Below are 18,216 nucleotides of genomic sequence, written 5' to 3'. Positions count from 1 at the left end.
GTGATCCACTTGCTAACGGGGAGCCAGTGCAGTCTTTCAGATGGGCAGAGATGTGGCTGTGACGGGGGATGTCCAGGATAAGTCGTGCAGAAGCGTTCTGTATGCGCTGGAGTCTTTCCTGTAGTTTTGCTGTGGTTCCAGCGTAGAGGGTGTTCCCGTAGTCCAGTCGGCTGGTGACGAGGACCTGGGTGACCGTCTTTCTGGTTTCAGTGGGGATCCACCGGAAGATCTTTCGGAGCATGCGCAGGGTGTTGAAACAAGATGATGAGACGGCGTTGATTTGTTTGGTCATCGTGAGGGAGGAGTCCAGGATGAAGCCCAGGTTGCGTGCGTGGTCCGTGGGCTTGGGGGCGGTGCCCAGTGCGGGGGCCACCAGGAGTTGTCCCAGGCGGAGGGGGATGGTCCGATGATGAGGACTTCCGTCTTGTCTGAGTTCAGTTTCAGATGGCTGAGCTTCATCCATTCCGTGACGTCTTTCATTCCTTCCTGGAGGCTGGCTTTGGCGGTGGCGGGTCGTTGGTGAGGGAGAGGATCAGCTGGGTGTCGTCAGCGTAGGAGATGATGTTTAGGTTGTGTTGGCGTGCGATGGCTGCGAGGGGGCTCATGTAGACGTTGAAGAGGGTGGGGCTGAGCGAGGAGCCTTGAGGAACGCCGCAGATGATCTTGGTGGCCGCTGAGCGGAATGGGGGAGGCGGACTCTTTGAGTTCTGTCGGAGAGGAAGGAGGTGATCCATTCCAGGGCTTTCCCTTGGATCCTGGCGTGGTGGAGGCGGATTGTTAGGGTGCGGTGGCAGACTGTGTCGAATGCGGCCGATAGGTCGAGGAGGATGAGGGCAGCAGTTTCCCCATTGTCGAGCAGGGACCTGATGTCAACGGTAGCTGCGATGAGGGTGGTCTCGGTACTGTGGTTTGCTCGGAAACCGGACTGCGAGGGGTCGAGGGATCCGTTTGTCTCGAGGAAGGCGGATAGTTGTTTGTTGACGGTCTTCTCGATGACTTTGGCAGGAAAAGGGAGTGGCGAGATGGGGCGGAAGTTCTTGAGGTTTGTGGGGTCCGCTGTGGGTTTCTTCAGGAGGGCGCTGAGCTCCACATGTTTCCAGTTTTCCGGGAAGGTGGCGGATGCGAAGGAGCTGTTAATGATGTTCCGGAGTTGGGGTGCGATGATGGAGTCGGCTTTGTTAAAGATGTGGTGTGGACAGGGGTCGGCTGGGGAGCCGGAGTGGATGGTGTTCATCACGCGGGTGGTGTCTTCAGTGCTGACAGAGGTCCAGGTGCAGAGGGTGGTGGTGGGGGGCGCTGGTTCGGTGGTTGGGTGCGTGGTCTGGGCGCCGAAGCTGCTGTGTATGTCGGCGATCTTGCGGTGGAAGAACGAGGCGAGTAAGTTGCAGAGGTCTTGTGAGGGTGTGATGTCGTTGTTGCTGGTGCTGGGGTTAGGGAGCTCTTTAACGATGCTGAAGAGTTCCTTGCTGTTGTGGGTGTTGTTGTTCAGTCGTTCTCTGAATGTTGTCCTTTTGGTGGTGCGGATCAGCTGGTGGTGTTTGCGGATGGCGTTCTTGAGGGCTGTCATGTTTTCTGTTGACTGGTCATGGCGCCAGGCTTTCTCGAGGGTACGGCAGGATTTCTTGGAGTTTTTGAGGTCATTGGTGAACCACGAGGCTTTCTTGCTGCCGGGTCTGCTGGGAGGATTCTTCAGTGGTGAAAGGGCATTGGCACAGTTGGTGAGCCACTGTGTGAGGTTGCGGGCTGCTTCGTTGGAGTCCGTCGTGTTGGTGGGAGGGTTCTGGCTCAGGGAGGTGGTGAGCTGTTCGGCGGTGATCTTGCTCCAGCATCTTCGGGGAACCTGTTGCGGGTGGTGGTGGGTCGTGGTTCTCCTGAAGTTGAAATGGACGCAGCTGTGATCTGTCCAGTGTAGTCCGGTGGAGTGGCTGAAGAAGATGTGGTTGCTGGAGGAGAAGACTGGGTCAAGCGTGTGGCCGGCGTAGTTGGTGGGGGTGTTCACCAGTTGCTTGAGTCCGAGGTTGGTGAGGTTGTCCAGCAGGGTGGTGGTGTTGTTGTCGTTGTTGTTTTCCAGGTGGAAGGTGAGGTCCCCTAGGAGGATGTAATCTGAGGAGGTGAGGGCGTGCGGGCTGATGAAGTCTGAGATGGCTTCGCTGAATTGTGTGCGTGGTCCCGGGGGTCTGTAGATGAGAATGCCTCTGAGGGTGGTCTTGGGGTCGGTGTGTATCTGGAAGTGAAGGTGCTCGGCGGCAGTGAGGGTGTCATCGAAGTTGGTCGTGATGCGGATGGTGTTTCTGGGGACGATGGCGATGCCTTCTCCGGTTTGGTTGACGCGGTCTCTCCGGGTGATCTTGGAGCCATCCGGGATGGCTATGGCAATGTCGGGGCTGAGGAGGCGTTCATACAAGTTTCTGTGAGGAAGGCGACGTCGGGTGCTGTTGTGTCGAGGAGGTTCCAGAGTTCGACGGCGTGCCTGTGGACGGAGCGGGTGTTGAGCAGGATGCACTTGAGGTGATTGTTGCTGGTGCCTGGCCTGGCGGGTGCGGTGCAGGTCCGGAGGCAGGTGAATTTGCAGGCTTGGCAGGTGAAGGGTCCGTGGGTGCGTTTCGGGGTGGCTCGGTGGCAGGCGGGGTTACGGCCGGTGTTGAGTGTGTGGTGGGTGGTGGCGTCGTAATTCAGTCGGGTGAGCTGGTATCGTTGAGGACCAAGGGTACTGGTGCTGGGCGCGGTCCAGGCACGGACGGGCGTAGACGGGCTTGCCTTTGGCGCGCCTTTGGCGCGCAATCGGCGTGCCCGCTGCGTGTTCGTCTGGTCTCCTCCATAAATGACGAGGAGGGAGGGAGGAGCAGCTGGGAGGCGGGAGCGGGGTGGCAAATGGGAGGGGGAGAGGGTACAGCAGAGGAAAAGGGGGGGCGGGCCGCAGGGGAGCAGCGGCGGGGGGGAGCGAAGAGCGGGAAAAACGGTCCCGAAAACAGGCGGCAGGAGGCAAAAACACAATCAGGAAACCAGTGGCACAGAACAAACACAGTTGAAATAACAGAGGCACAGGAACAAATCACAGGGCACAGTAAAAGTACAAGTAAAAGTGAAGCGCAGGATACTTAGCAACAGGGGTAGCGGCTAACTCGCGGCAGCAACGGTGGAAGGCTGGGCACACTCACGGGGAGCCGTGCGGTGTGTGGAGCGAGCGGCCCTGAACCAGGGTCAGGGTACTAGTCCAATCTTTTCTGCCTTTGCCACTTGAAGCGGGGAGCAGCCATGTGCAAACCAGTCTTGTCCCTGCGCCAAATGGGACAGCCCAGGCCAGCATGAACTGGACACTGCTAAATGCAGATGCCAAATAGGGTAGCACAGGTCAGAATGTACTGGATGCTGTTAGGCTCTGTCCTGTTTGTAAAGCAACAAACAAAACAAACACTATTTTCTGTCACTTCAGCTACCATCTTTGCCTTACTTAGAATTTCTAGTACCCATCAACGTTTGTAAGTGTAAAGATAGAACTTATGCTATGGTGAACAGCAACACATTTACGTCCCTTCATCAGTAAGGCTGCAAGGTGCCTTGGTCCTCTATAACTAATAGCTCTTGACTGATATGAATCAACAGCTTGTCTATCACCTTGCTCCATCAGTGGGCGACCTCCGAGGGTGCCTAGAATGGGCCCTCAGATGGTGCCTTTGACCTGGTCAACTGCACCCTGATCACTTCTATTGATTTTTACCTCCATTATTTCCTATAGATTCTTTTTTTTTAATTGTATTTTCCTCACAGTTAATACAGGGGTCCATTGTGGCTAGTTTGAGCACTTCTACACCACTCTCAACTTTCCAATAAAAATAACTCCATTGTTTTCATATGTGGCTCTACGGGGTCAAACCCTGTTGGTGAATATAGCAGGTATGAACTGAAGGCGTATGGAAAATGTAAACAAGCAGGAGCAATAATCCCTCATCACCAGTGCTCATATTTTCTTTTCTGTCCTTTGCTAGAGACTCCAGAAAGACTATAATGTATACTATTCAGACCATTCGCAAACATTTATTTACAGATGTACAACCTTAGTTGTGATTCTAGAAAAGAGTCAAACATTTTCCATAAACCATAACCTGCTGTAAATTAGAAGTAAGGGTGGAGGAGAATCATATGAATTGAAGAGCGTGACACCCAAACATTTTTGGTTTCATGATCAAATAAGACACTATTATGTTTCATTTGTTAGAGATATACTTATTAACCTGCAGTTCACGTTTGTTATGCAGCCATTTTTTAAAGTATCATCTGGCAACTAGAACTGACAAGAAAATGAAACTGAAAAAATTGTAATCGAATGACCCTGCTCTTACACGAGTAAGTGGTGAAGCATATATATTATTTCAAAATCATCCATTAAATTTAAGGGTTCAGATTGTTTTTTTTTCGAAAGAGTTTTTCAGAAGAGTTAGATTGTTTGGCTGTGTGGGAACTCAACCAAAGACTGAGGCCACCCCTCACCACTGCTCTACAGTTTTGGTTTCCTACATTAACAACAATGTCTACCCTTTATTAAGCTGCATCCTAAAAGGGCCCTGACTCCATCAGGAGGACTGAACAGATAGAAGTTATGATGGAATCAGTGCTTAATTTAGTTTCGGGTGCTCAACACTGGTGCTTTCCATGAGCACAAGTTAAGGACATATATGGTAGGCGCAGGGAGATTAAATGATTTGCCAAGAATCACAGAACATTGAGTCAAAGCTGAGACTCGAAGCTGGTTCCCCAGCTCCACGACAGCTCTGACCATTATGCCACATCCTCTCTCCACTTTCATGGTTAGTAGTTGGTTCTGTTGTAGGCGGCACTTACAAGAGAAATGGGCTGGTGCAAGCTGCCTCCTGACGAGAGCCCTGGCACTTATTTTTTTTTACAAATTACTAACTGGGTGGAATACTCCAATAATTATTATAGAGAGGACATCTTATAAAAGGTGGCTTTGAGTACTCAAGGATTGACCTACTTCGACTATGAGTAGTACTGGACATTTAAATATTTACGTCAAAACAAAAAGAGAGGTAGGGAGAGTAGAAAGACACTCTTATTCCCCGGTAATTATCAGTAAACAAAGAAAGAGTGTCCACCAGTAGTATTCAACCACAGTCTGGAACATGTAAACGGCTTCACTTAAGACGTTAAAGAAAGCCCTCACTCACCACCTAGTGATGACATGCTTCATCATCGGGCCCCACCAAAGAGACCGAGTGTCTCTTTGGTGTGCTACAACGCCAGATTTACTGCGGAGCGGGTTAGTGAGTTTAGGCAGTGATGTGCAAAGAAAATTAGTGAGTGTTGGATGGTTAAAAAATAGTCCGTAACCCTGGTCCGGTCGAGGGTTAGATGCAGGTATACAGCGGGTGCCGAGCGTCGAGGGCGGTGTGCCAATTACGCTTCCACCCCCCTCCTGTGACCCATGGTGTGATCTCCTAACACCACAAAAGTGCAGAAACAGTTAAATTGGAAGCCTCCTAAACCAGGAGTTATTAGAAGTCGAATTCCCTTCCTAATTTTTTTGCACTTTTCACTTTTTATTAATTTTCACTTTCACGTCCCTAGGCTAGGGTGGGCCTTAGAGAGTCCATTCCACCAGGGTTTAACACACACAGATTCCTGATGAATGCCAGGTAAATTCATACCGTTTCGTGGCTGAAACATGTCGACTGATTTATAGGAAACTACCACTCTAATAACTGTGGACGATTTTCCGACACATCATTTTTATTAACTTGCCCCTAGTGATCATTAGAATAAAGTTAATTTTTATACATTACGGACTATTTTTTAACCATCCACCACTCACTAATTTTTTTTGCACATCACTGTCTAAACTCACTAACCCGCTCCGCAGTAAATCTGGCGTTGTAGCACACCAAAGAGACACTCGGTCTCTTTGGTGGGGCCCGATGATGAAGCATGTCATCACTAGGTGGTGAGTGAGGGCTTTCTTTAACGTCTTAAGTGAAGCCGTTTACTTGTTCCAGACTGTGGTTGAATACTACTGATTTAAATATTTACTCCAGGAAACTAACCCCTCACCTCATACCATATCTACACCAGGTTTGGTGCAGATCAACAACTGCTCTTGGTAAAATAGGGATTGTGGGTCAAGTCACCCCCCCCCCCAAAAGAATGGTATTGCATTTGTGCTGAGGGTGCACTTCAGATTAGTGGTGTATTTGTCTGTTCTGCCCCTGTGTTGCCTGTTTCTGAAAGGCGTGGTTAATGGCAGGGTTTATGTCCAGGTGGATGAGGATTGTCAAGAGGGCCACGGCTCTGCTATGAGGACAATATGTCCCCTGCTTGGTATATCCAAGTTTCTTAACAGAACCTGGAAACAAAGGCTACTTAGAGACAAATGAATCTCTAGAAGGGTGGAATATGTCGAGATTTGGGAAGCACTGTAAGGGTGGGATGATGTGGTCTAGATTTCAGCTGTGTTGGTATTTTGATAAACTTGTTGGTTTTTGTTTTTGATAGGTATAAATGTGTTTTGTATGTTTGTACCGGATGTGTTTCAACCAATACGTCAATTCTGTTTTTTCTTCTTTTGGGAAGATATTTGATTATATAAGGTTCAAATCTGCCACACAACCAGAAAGCTGAAATCATTTATTCACTCATGTGGTTTTAGGTCAGAGGCAATGTGTTCTAGTTCAGACCTGCTCATAAACAAATAATTAAACTGTAGTCCCACCACCTTTCAAAACAATGTGTGTAGCCCATAGTTCCTTACCAAGAAGGCCGCGCTATTCATTCCATATTGTAGAGGGTCCTCGCTGCTTCCATTGGCTGATCCGTTGAAAATACTGCTTTGAGGCGCTCCTATATAAAGAAAATCAGACATGATGGCAAGAACATTAACCCGGCTGTTTACATTCAGGTTCAAAGTTTTGGCTAGCTGTAAAGGCATTCACTACACCGGCATTGGGTCACATTTAGTAACATCTAAACAATGGTCCAATTACATAGCATCTTTACCAGAGCTGCATTGGTGGATTGTCAATTTTAAATGTTTAGACGCCATTTTATTAACATTAAGGTGTCACTGCTTATAGAACCCCAGCGACCAGGAGCAGCACTTTGTTCCTTTGAGGGCCAGGGTTTACAAACTGCTTATTCTATTTGGAATTTTGGCCTCTATGCATGACACTGGGACGGATACAAGTTCAGCTGATCTCTTCTGTTGAGCAAATATTGTAAGGATTAAAGCACAAGATCCCTGTATTTTGTCCTCTGAAATCCGAATCTTCACCCATGTACCATCTGGTCCTGGACTTCCAAAGGGAGGGGGGGTGAAAGCACTTTATGAACATATAAAGAGCAATAATCACAACAAAAGAGTTGTATACGTATTGTATGTCAGTGAGCGAAAAGGAGGAGAGAAATTACAAGAACATTCTCTCCCTATCTCTCACACTAGCACAATCTGTAACATGGTATCACTCCTTTTTAATAACACAAGAGACAACTTATAGATAAGTAATGGAGAAGTGAGGGAAAGAGAGACAATTAAATACATAAATGAATTTGAGTGTGTGCAAGAAAATAGCGTAGTGGATTTATCGCACATGAAGAATAACATTCATAAGAATATTCACGTTATAACGTCTTAATTCCAGAATGGTGGTTTTAAAACCCTGCTACTTCTTCTTTTGTCTATTGTCAATGACCAATGGAGCCGCAGACATATGCTGGGGTACGTTTCGGGTGCTGGATAAGAAACTGGAGTGTCATTGGCATTCTTTTCAGAATGGCACAGCTCTACTTCACTTACATTCCATCATTTCCCACCAACTTTTACTGCACTGTCCCCAACTTCCTTGATCCACACAAGGCAGCAGAAACGTGGACTGACCTTTATGCAGATGGCTTGGAACATTCACTTTCACTTCAGCAATCACCTAAAACTCCCTGGGTTATGTGAGCTTGTTGACATGGTATCTCAGTTTGCCTGAAGTGACAAGTGTGATGTTTTCTGAGACCTTCCCATAGACCTTGGTGAATACAATGCTCTTGATTGCCTAATTATTCATCCATGAGGGATACATATATGTGCCGAGAGCATGACCTCTGAGGGAAAAAAAGGTGAAAACGCAATGATGGAATGAGAGGTAAAACAGTAAGACCACTGGAGAAAATATATGGAGGAACCACTGGTCTTCCACAGGTCTACTGATTACAGCCGGCAGCCACGCTATTGGTGCGCTCCACCAAAGTATTACATTGAGGGTAGTAGAGAGAAGCTCTTATTCCATGCTGACTTAGAGACAGGCGTACTTTCTCCAAAGTAAAGTAGATCATGGAAGTACAATTTCTGATGGGAAGCCTTCTATGTAGAAGACATCGATCAGAATGGCAATAAACCTCAGAGTATCGCATTTGAGCAATTCGACTCACTCACCTGGTGAAAATCATCCACCACTACTATCACGTGGTACACGAATCTGGGTAAAGTGTTGAAAGATCCTAGGCAGTCAATAGCCAACTATGGCCAGTGTTTTGTCTGTACTTCTGTGTGGATTAAAGGAGGCTTGCAAGTTTTGCAGTGTTTGGTACCATTGTTGCAATAAACACCATTGTAATTAAGAATCAAACTTAAGAGTCACTATCACTGTTAGTGGATGGCCACCACTACTTGTTGACAGTGTTCTGTGTTTGGCTGTAGTCTGGTCAAGTTTAATGTTTTCTGTGACCTTCTTATTGAGCCCCCAGGTGGCTGGAATTGTATGTTCTTATAGCATGAAAGAAACAGAGGCACAGAACCAAAAGACTACTGCGAGGCTCTTTTTTGGGTGGATTGTTGTGCAGCAGGCAACTTATTGATGTCTCAGGGCTTTGGTTTCAGCTTGGTGAGCATGGCGAGGGTCTGCTTTCTCTTAATGCTGAGGACCCCAAAGAACAGCGTCTTATTGGACTGCTGTACTATTTGAATACATAGGTGTATGACGACACTACTCTAGCCACCCCACTTATTATACCTGTAATAGGATGTTTAACAAATTGCTTCATTTCTCGGCCTCTTGAAATTCACCCAACTTCTCACCACAGCCAAAAGTGGGTATATGCCAAAACATTACCTTATTTTCAAAGCATAGGTGATGAATAAGATGATTTATTTTTTTCATTTAGGCTTCTAGCAAAGACTATTGGTGTTTCAAAGGTTGGTGTTGAAAGCGCTAGGGGCATAATGCACTACTTACGGGCTGCAAAATACTGGAAGCAATTTGCAAGTAGTATTTTTGTGTCCAGGAAAGATTTTTAAGAACCAATCTACATACAAATAGGTCAGTTCTTAAAAATCTGAATTCTAGTGGATTCTTAAAACTGTGTCTTTTATTAGTGAATTACTTTTTTTTTTAAACCCAATAGTATCATTGTCTTTTACAATTTCACTCAACTGTTGTTTTTAACACTTGTATAATAATGTATATTTCTAAATATTTTTAAAAACGAGATTGCATTTCACATTGTAATGGTTTTTATTAACTACACAATAAAAGAGTTCTTATTGAATTCTAGTGGGTCAGAATCTGACCCACCTCAGGCATATAAGCTAGGTTGAAATTGTCACCCACTACAATTCATTGCCATTAAAAAACTTTTTTGAGAGTACCTACCCCAAAACATGTTTTTTAATCATTCACAAAAGAGAACTGGTCCCGTGGGGGCCGCATTCCATTTGCAAACGGGTTACCACTGTCCTTTTTTTTTGCAGTTTTATGTAGGGCGAACTCGCCCCGAAGGTATCAGGGGGATTTACATGCGCACTAGCTGCATTACAGACAGACACATTCATTTTGTTAGGCACAGGGAGATTAAGTGATTTGCCTAGAATCAGTAGTGGGTAAAATATTAATGTTTTGTAACCAGATTGCAGTCACCAAACATTAATACATACGATAAGGAATTGGTATGTTTTCCTAAACTTAACGAGTGATTCAGTAACCTGTTACCAAATCACTAAATGAGTTTAGTGAATTCAAAAGACACATTTACTGGTCGCACCCCCTGTGATTTACTGAACCGCAGGGCTTGCGACCAGTAAAAGCGCTCACTCATCTGGTACTGAGCACATTTTCCATTTTATGGATTGTTGTCCAGGAGAAGCAAGAAAGGGAGAAGGTGGATTTACCTCGCCTTGTTTGTTGGAAATGTGTGCAGAAGAACACTAAAAGGTTTCTTCTGATACGTTACGGGTGTTAAACATGTAAAAGTATCAAAATGAATAAACCCCCCCAGCAATGGGAAGTGTATACTCCCAGAACAGTTCAGTTGGCCTACTGGGGAGGGGTGTTCCTAATGCCACTAACAAGAGAAAAGAGGGCTTTAGACATATTTGGGGAGTTGAAGATGTTATGGTAAAAAAGCGCCAGCTTAGCGTTTTTTATTGTTAAATGTCATTCAGTTATGACCATTCAGTTTTTAAGGCTCTGTCATACCCACATCGCCAATGATGCTAAATACAGTAGGGCTTATTTACAAGCCCCTTGCTCCACTTTTGCGTCACTTTTCAAATGTTAAAAGTGACGCAAAAGTGGCGCAAGGGGCTTGTAAATCTGCCCAAGTGTGAGGAGCATTTGAGGACCACGGGTCCTCAGAAAAGCGCCCACACAGGAAGGGCGGGCCCATTTGCCCTTGATCCTATTTTTTGGGACATAAAATCGAACATGGCGTCCAATTGAAAGCAGCAACTATCAAGTAAATTTTTGGGGTCAGAATCCTCAGAAGCAGACTGCAGGTAGATGTTGTGTTAGGACCTCAGCCATCCCATTCATGCAGTTAAAGCGTTCAAAAGAAGGCACAAGGTAGAAATTGCCCTATGCGCTTTCTCAGAAGAAAGAGGAAGAGAAGAGGAGAGCTCGATGGCCAGTCAGGAGGGGGTTGACAGAGTGGAGCATTGGTGCAAATAATATCCAAAGTAGCAAGAAGCTTGTGAGTGGAAAGGAAGATGCTCCGAGAGATAATCAGAGGTACATCAAATAAGGAGAAAAGGGGCAAATCTAAATATTTAAAATGGGTATTGAAATCTCCCAGATCCACTGTATAAGAAACAATAGCCGAGACCTGGGAAAGGACTGAAGCCAGCAGTCGATTGCCCCATCAGGACTCTATGTCTTGCGCGTTGTAATAATGAGGAATACTGTTATAAAAAATATCAGGCATGTCGACAGAGAACCACATATCCTCAGAGAAACAATATAAACGTTTTAGTCCATCACCAAATTCTTAAAATCATAGCAATTTTCAACCGTGGAATAATTGAACATTAATAAGAAGGCCATATAATAGACAATCAGAGAAAACAACGAAAGAGAAGGCATAAAGGACATGGTGTTAGTCCTTTAAAGACAGCAAGCGTTGAGGTTGTCGTGGTTCTGAAATTGAGACATTGAAAGGGAGAAAACAAATTTAGCAGTTATGACTATATTGCAATGTAGACAGGCATTTGACTAACGAGTCGATTGGTAAACTGGAAGCAAAACTGGGTTTTGGGTGGGTGCACTACGGTCGTGGATGGTCACAGACTTACTTATTTTTGGCATGCCTTTGATATGTCTGTGGGTTGACTTAAAAATCCACCCAATTACATATGATTTGCCCTGGAACACTAGTGAATTAACCACACCAAAATGGAACTACATTAAATAAAATGAACTGCATGTTTCTGAAATGTAAATTAAAATATATATTTGCACCTAAAAAAACAATAGTTTTATTATGCAATTCAATCAAAAATTATCGTTTATTTAATTCAAAATTTCAAAATAGGGCATTAAAATATTTATAATTAAACTATACATTTTTATTTTGATATTTTTTTTAACATTAGATTATGTTCATTTATATTTTTAGATATTTGAAAGAATTTAATGTTACATTATTTACCAATGTTTTATTGTTTTTTTTTTTATTATTCCATACCTCCATTATTTTCTATGGGTGGGAATTGCAGTCCAAGTGGTAGCCCATGTGTGGTGGAGGACTTACTATTATGTTTTTTTTTAACTACTAACTTACACTCAGATTTAGGGAAAAGCTAAAAGTAGTAAAATAACTCAAAAGTGTAATTTGATTAAACAGACACACATTGTTTAACTAAAGATATATGTCACAGATAAACAACATATTCTATGTACAGTGCCTTCCTCGTGAGCCTTGTATTAAAAATGATGAATGTTAAGTGGAATTACTTTAAACAATTCCTATCATTATGATGTTGCCAAAACGTATTTAGAAGCACCATTATTACTGTGTAATTATTACACAATTCCTCCAATATCTACTTTTATTTATAATTCATGAGAAATTACCTCTCCTTTGGCACAAACACACATTTTAACAACTAACTTGGAATAAAATCGTCTGCACTGATGCAAAACGTGTACGGTGCAAGCCGAGACTCAAGATGTACAAAAAGACCCATAGGTTTAATTCAACATATCTTGTCGTCGGTGGCTATGTCACCAAATTCCCATCTGTAGAGTTGGAGCGCCCCCTATAGGACAACGGTTTGTTTCAAGATGTTCCTACACGATAAATAGTATAACTCATAGAAATTCATTCCCCTGGGCAATTTTCTGGCTTAATTTTGCCTATTTTCTTCTCTAGCGAATTTCACTGCACGCTCCTCTAATACCATTTTCAAGAAATCTGAAATAGTTCACATTTTATCATGTAACTTTACAAAATGTGCTGCTGTTGCAAATTTAAGGTCTGAGTTTCTTATTAAACTAAGATACTTTAAAATTCTCTGCTCCAGGGGATGCATTGTGTTGCCTGCATACAGTTTTCATCAGTAGCATGTAATGACATAACTGATTTAAGTGGATGAACATTTCAAACTACTACTCGGATAATTCATTTTTAAACTACACCCGTCGGCAAATTCAGGTTTTCGATTACTTGCGTTTCTGCAGGCTTTGCAGTGACTACAGTTAAACAAGCATTGGCAAACGTAATAGTGACGGCCTGGAATGGCCTCCATAAGAGCTACTGGCTTAGCCAATGCTTGTGGGCGCACAGGCAGCTATCTTACCAGCACTTTATTATTGGTCGACCATTCCAAGGTCGCAAAAGTGTTAACAACAATGCACCAGCCACCCTGGAACGATCAGTGAATTATAAAATAATAAAAAAAAACAATCAAATATGGATATTCTTTTGTGCACACACACATAGACAGCCATCTTTGAAATCGTTTGGCATATTGTATTACTACTTTACAATTCCACAATGGCCAGTGCATTTAGAAGCAATGGGTTAACGATCCTGGAACAGAGAATCAAGGATAAAATATGTAAAAAAAACAAACATTTAGCAGATAAAAACAACGATCTTTGAAAGTTTAATGAAATACATTATGTAAACTAATAATAATAAAGTATGGTGAAAAAAGATTCTGATAAGGCCGCCCATACAAGCAGTGGCGAGAACTGCAAGCAAAGTGAGGGCCCAGGTAGCAAAGTGTGTGGACCTGCCGGGTCCCACCACTCATTTTTTAAAGCAAAATGTTTTGTAAATAAAAATCTTGAAGGAATGACTGGAGTATTGACTCATAATTCCTGTCCAGGAATGAGACCTATATATTAGGCAAATCTGCCTATTCACCAGGGGGATACCTGGGGGGTTCCTAACATGCAAAAACAATTTTGGTTATTACTTCACAGTGCCCAAAGCACCAAGGTCGATTGGTAGTGTATTCCTTACACTGGGGAAATAAAATGGGCAGCTTTCACTCACCAGGGTTTATAAAAAAATATTTTATAGGGACCCTTCTTGTAGTTACATGACTCCCCCCTGCTCCCCCTAGGAACAGCTAGCGGAGACCTTGGGAGTACCCAAAATGTAAAACTAAGGTAGATTATTACTTTTAAAGAGCCCTCCCTGCCGCCTGACATCTGGCCCGTCTGTCTAGGTGACCCCCCTACACCGAAGGAGGAGGTCAAGAGCCTGGGCGTATGGCTCGAAAAGGACCTGAGCTTCAGATCACAGGCCAAAAAAACGGCAGGAATCTGCTTTGGACTCCTTAGGGCCTGCAGAAAGGTCTTCCCCCTGCTCCCCGCTACCTCCAAGAAACTCCTGATTCAGGGCCTCATTATGGCGAGGCTGGACTACTGCAACGCAATCTACCTGGGTGCCCCCGAAGCCACCCTCAATACCCTGCAGAAAGTCCAAAACGCCGCGGCCCGCCTACTTACCGACACCCCCGCCAGATCCTCGGCAAAGCCAGCCTTGAAGCTCCTGCATTGGCTCCCAGTCAGAGAAAGGGTGGCTTTCAAGGCCCTCTGTCTGGCCCATAAGACCCTCCATGACAAAGGCCCACCCATCCTCAAGGATTTCATCATCCCTTACAATGCGAGTAGGGTCCTCCGCTCAGGCGGAGAGAACTTCATCACTGTTCCCAGAGTCAAAAAGGCCCGGTCCGGAGGACGCCGCTTCTCGGTCCACACGGCCAAACACTGGAACAACCTTCCTCGGAGACTGAGAACTGAACCTAATCTTCTCCAATTCAGGAAGGCCTTGAAAACCTTTCTCTTTCCTTAAATCCCCCCCCTTCGATTCTGACCTCTCCTGAGTTCTGGTTCTAGCGCTGGGATGCTCTAGGGTTACTACGCGCTCTATAAAACCTTAAAATAAAAATAAATAAATAAAGTGCCCATATCACCAAAGTTGAGTTTGCAGTGAACTTACTTCTAAAAGCAGCGCTGCAACACAGGGCTGCTTTCAAAATGACCTCATGCTCTCGGCAGTGCACACATGCAAGTGCAACAAAGGCTGCTGGCCTCTAAACTGCCACGCCCTATTATATACTAGGGACTTATAGGTAGTTTTCATCCCCTTGCTCTGTTACCAACAAGAAACGTATAAGGTCGGTTATGCAAATTAGAAGTGTACCTCAATGTATGTGTTTGTGTTTAACATAGCACTGGCCCTGGGCCTGGCGAGCAGAGCCCAGGGCACAATAAGAGTCAGCTACCCCCATTGTCAGTCAGCATAAAAATGGGGGTGAACAATCCAAAAAGGGTGACTTCCTAACAAATAGATAGATAGATAGATAGATAGATAGATAGATAGATAGATAGATAGATCGATAGATAGATAGATAGATAGATAGATAGATAGATAGATAGATAGATAGATAGATAGATAGATAGATAGATAGATAGATAGATAGATAGATAGATATCAAAATTGCCCACAGTGGTCCAATCCAGCACCCAGGAAATCGAGTGCCTCATTTCTGAGGCCCTATAAGCACTTTTGCGCCCCCGGAACGTTACTTTTTGGACATTTCGGTGGTGCAATGTTTCATGGCATATTTATTAGGCCACATACAGCCACTTTACATGGCTGTTCATGGCCTTATAAGTATTTGCCCCTTTCACGTAAAAAACTGTGTGAAATGGGCGTTCCATGGGTATTGCTGTGAGTGTTCCCCCGCAACACCCATGGAACCTGACACATTCTCAGATTTACGAGGCATCGTAAAGCTGGGAATGCATCAGAACCTAACACCAAGGGCGGCGTTAGGGAGGCACAATGGAGAGAAATAAAAACATTTCTCCTAGTGCTTTCATTTTTCATGCAGCACACATAGAAGGAGGAAAGCTCCTGAATGGATTGATTTTGTGCAGGATTTCCTGCACATTATCCATCATCCCGCAATGCAGGCACACTTGCACCATGGTGCAAAGGTGCCTGCATTGGCGCACAGCAGCACCAGCACAGGGGAAAAGGACGGAAATGCGCCATATCATGTAGATACAGAGCATTCCTGCCCTTTACTTTTGCCGTTGGGCAGCACAGCAGGGAGGTCTGCGGCGCTGCCTTTACGGCAAAGGGCCCATAAATAAGGCTCCCAATATTTTAGTCAAGTGTTTCATCTTAACAAGTCTTTGTAAACTTTGATAAAGAGTTTCTAAACATAGAACCTGATAAAAGGTACCTCAAATTATACCATAAAGGTGCACAGGCCACTTTATCCAGCACTATGGAGAAACATGGGAGGCCTACTACAACATAAACATGTAGAAATAGGGAACTCATTGCCCTCATACCTATTTCATATATTCAAATAATTGAAGGAGCTTTGACTCCTTCGTAATTACATGAGAAAACGTCCTTCTCTCTTGGAATGGTGAAGAATACCCTAAAACGTGGGATAAGTGGCAACACCAGGTTGACAGTATATGATATATGAGTTACATTAGACAGGAATAACATATCCAATGCCTCCTATTGTTTCAATAATTACCACACTGGTACACAGATGTTGGGAAGTTGATCTCACTTTGGCAGTGTAAACGATTGTGGCATATGACATGACTATGTATACAAGCTGGAATAGGGGTGTAGACTATAAGCAGAAATGTGTAGAATTGATATGCCCACAGGGCTTCATAATCTTGGAAATAAAATAATGTGCATCGATGTAAAACATCTACAGCGCAAAGTGAGACTTCGGTTACACACAGAAAAAAATACAGGGACAGATTTACAAGCCCAGTACGCCATTTCTGCGCCGCCGTTGCATCACTTCTGTGACACAGTGGCAGGCACAACACCAGCGCCATACTCTGGGGAATTTGCAACATGACGCATCTAGGGAGGTGCGTCATGTTGTAAAGCCCTGTGCCACATGGAACCTGCGTCAGGTTCCATGTGGGCGTTCCGGCGCAGGGTGGGGGGGTGTTCCGGTGCAGGAACACCTCGGAAAAGTGGCTGAGTGAAAGCTACAAGAATTCACTCAGTCACTTTTCCGACCCCGCTGCGTCAAAACCTTACACCTACTTGTAGCAGGCACAAGGAGTGATGCAGCACAGCTAGTATAGGGTGCCCCCGAGCACAGCGTCACCTTTACTGCATCAGATGCGTCACACATCTGTCTATTCTTGCGCCATGGTGCACCGCATTGTAAATATGGTGCATCCATGGTGGCGCAAGAGGTTTCTGCCATGACGCACAATAACTGCCGCATCCCTGCTGATATGCAGGGATGCGCCAGTTATTGTAAATCTGCCCCACAATGTTCAATACAACATATTTTGTAGTACTTGAGATGAACTACATCTCCACACTGTTCCCTTTCGAAAAGAACAAATGACCTTACTCCATGAGTGTTGAAATATTCTGTATATTCACAGGAAACAAAGCTTTAGGAAGTGGAAAAATGCACCCGATGCGTTTCGGTCTAACCAGACCTTGCTCACGGGTTACAACTGCCAAGTCCTGCATCCCTTTTGATAATGCTCACATTCAATTAGGCGTTCATTTACTGCTAATGAGTGACCGCACAACTTGATTTTAAAGTAACAATATATGTGAATTAAAAAAAAGCTTGATTGTGTGCTAATAATTGTGTTATATTACATACTGTGTTTAGTGTGCCATGCAATTGAACAATTTAGTTTTCCCATTCTGAATACAATGTTCAGCTTGCCAGTAAGGTGTATGCTGGTTAATGAAGTTCTTCGTTTATTCAGCGTTTACTATGATTTTGTGTAACCACTGCATTTTTTGTGTCTGCACCCTCTAGTGGGCTTTGATTTCTATTGTAGTTCACACTGTGTGATATCAAAAGTTTGAAATACAGAAATGTTCTTGCATTGCCAGTAAGGTTCATTGTGGTAAATGAAGTACTTTGTTTGTTCCACATTACCATAATTTTGAAACATCACTGCATTTTTTATGTGCCCTCTAGTGGGCTGTGAAGCTCACTGTAGTTCACCATGTGTGATATATAAAGAACTTGAAATACAATTGTGTTCTTGGTGGACGCTCCTTTTTGTTTGTATATGCCCTCTAGTGGACTTTTCATTACCATGATAGAAAAATATAAAATCTCATAAAAAAATCTCTTGACAGATGAGCATTAGGATAAATAGAACTAAAAGCCATAAACAAGGCATACCAATAGATACTATATACAATTTCGCCCTAAATTTGATTCCAGTATTCATGGTAATGAAAAGTCCACTGGAGGACACATACAAGAAAAAGGAGAAACTTGCGACCAACCTCACGAATATTAATGAGGTAGGGTTATTTGCAACCCACCTGAAATCGCAAACAGGGTAAAAAGCACTCTAGTGCATCAGTGATTGTGATTACGTAATAGCGAATCACAAAAAAATTGCTATTTGGTAATCACAAACACAAATCTATGTACATCTGGCCCTAAGTCTCCAA

The 18,216-nt window shown here is 44.2% G+C and overlaps 1 protein-coding gene across 1 annotated transcript in view; it reads right to left on the bottom strand.

Annotated features, from left to right (window-relative positions):
* Positions 1 to 18,216, bottom strand: part of LOC144818908 (uncharacterized) — a 322,331-nt gene that overhangs the window by 128,665 nt on the left and 175,450 nt on the right. The window contains exon 3 of the mRNA XM_078676776.1: positions 6,761 to 6,849. Coding sequence (XP_078532902.1) covers positions 6,761 to 6,849 — 89 coding nt within the window. The remainder of the gene's footprint in view (positions 1 to 6,760; positions 6,850 to 18,216) is intronic.

This window comes from Lissotriton helveticus, chromosome 2_1, assembly GCF_964261635.1.
Source record: "Lissotriton helveticus chromosome 2_1, aLisHel1.1, whole genome shotgun sequence".
Taxonomy (NCBI): Eukaryota; Metazoa; Chordata; class Amphibia; order Caudata; family Salamandridae; genus Lissotriton; species Lissotriton helveticus.
The sequence above is the reverse complement of the archived record's forward strand: the minus strand, read 5'-3'. Positions and strand labels throughout refer to the sequence as shown.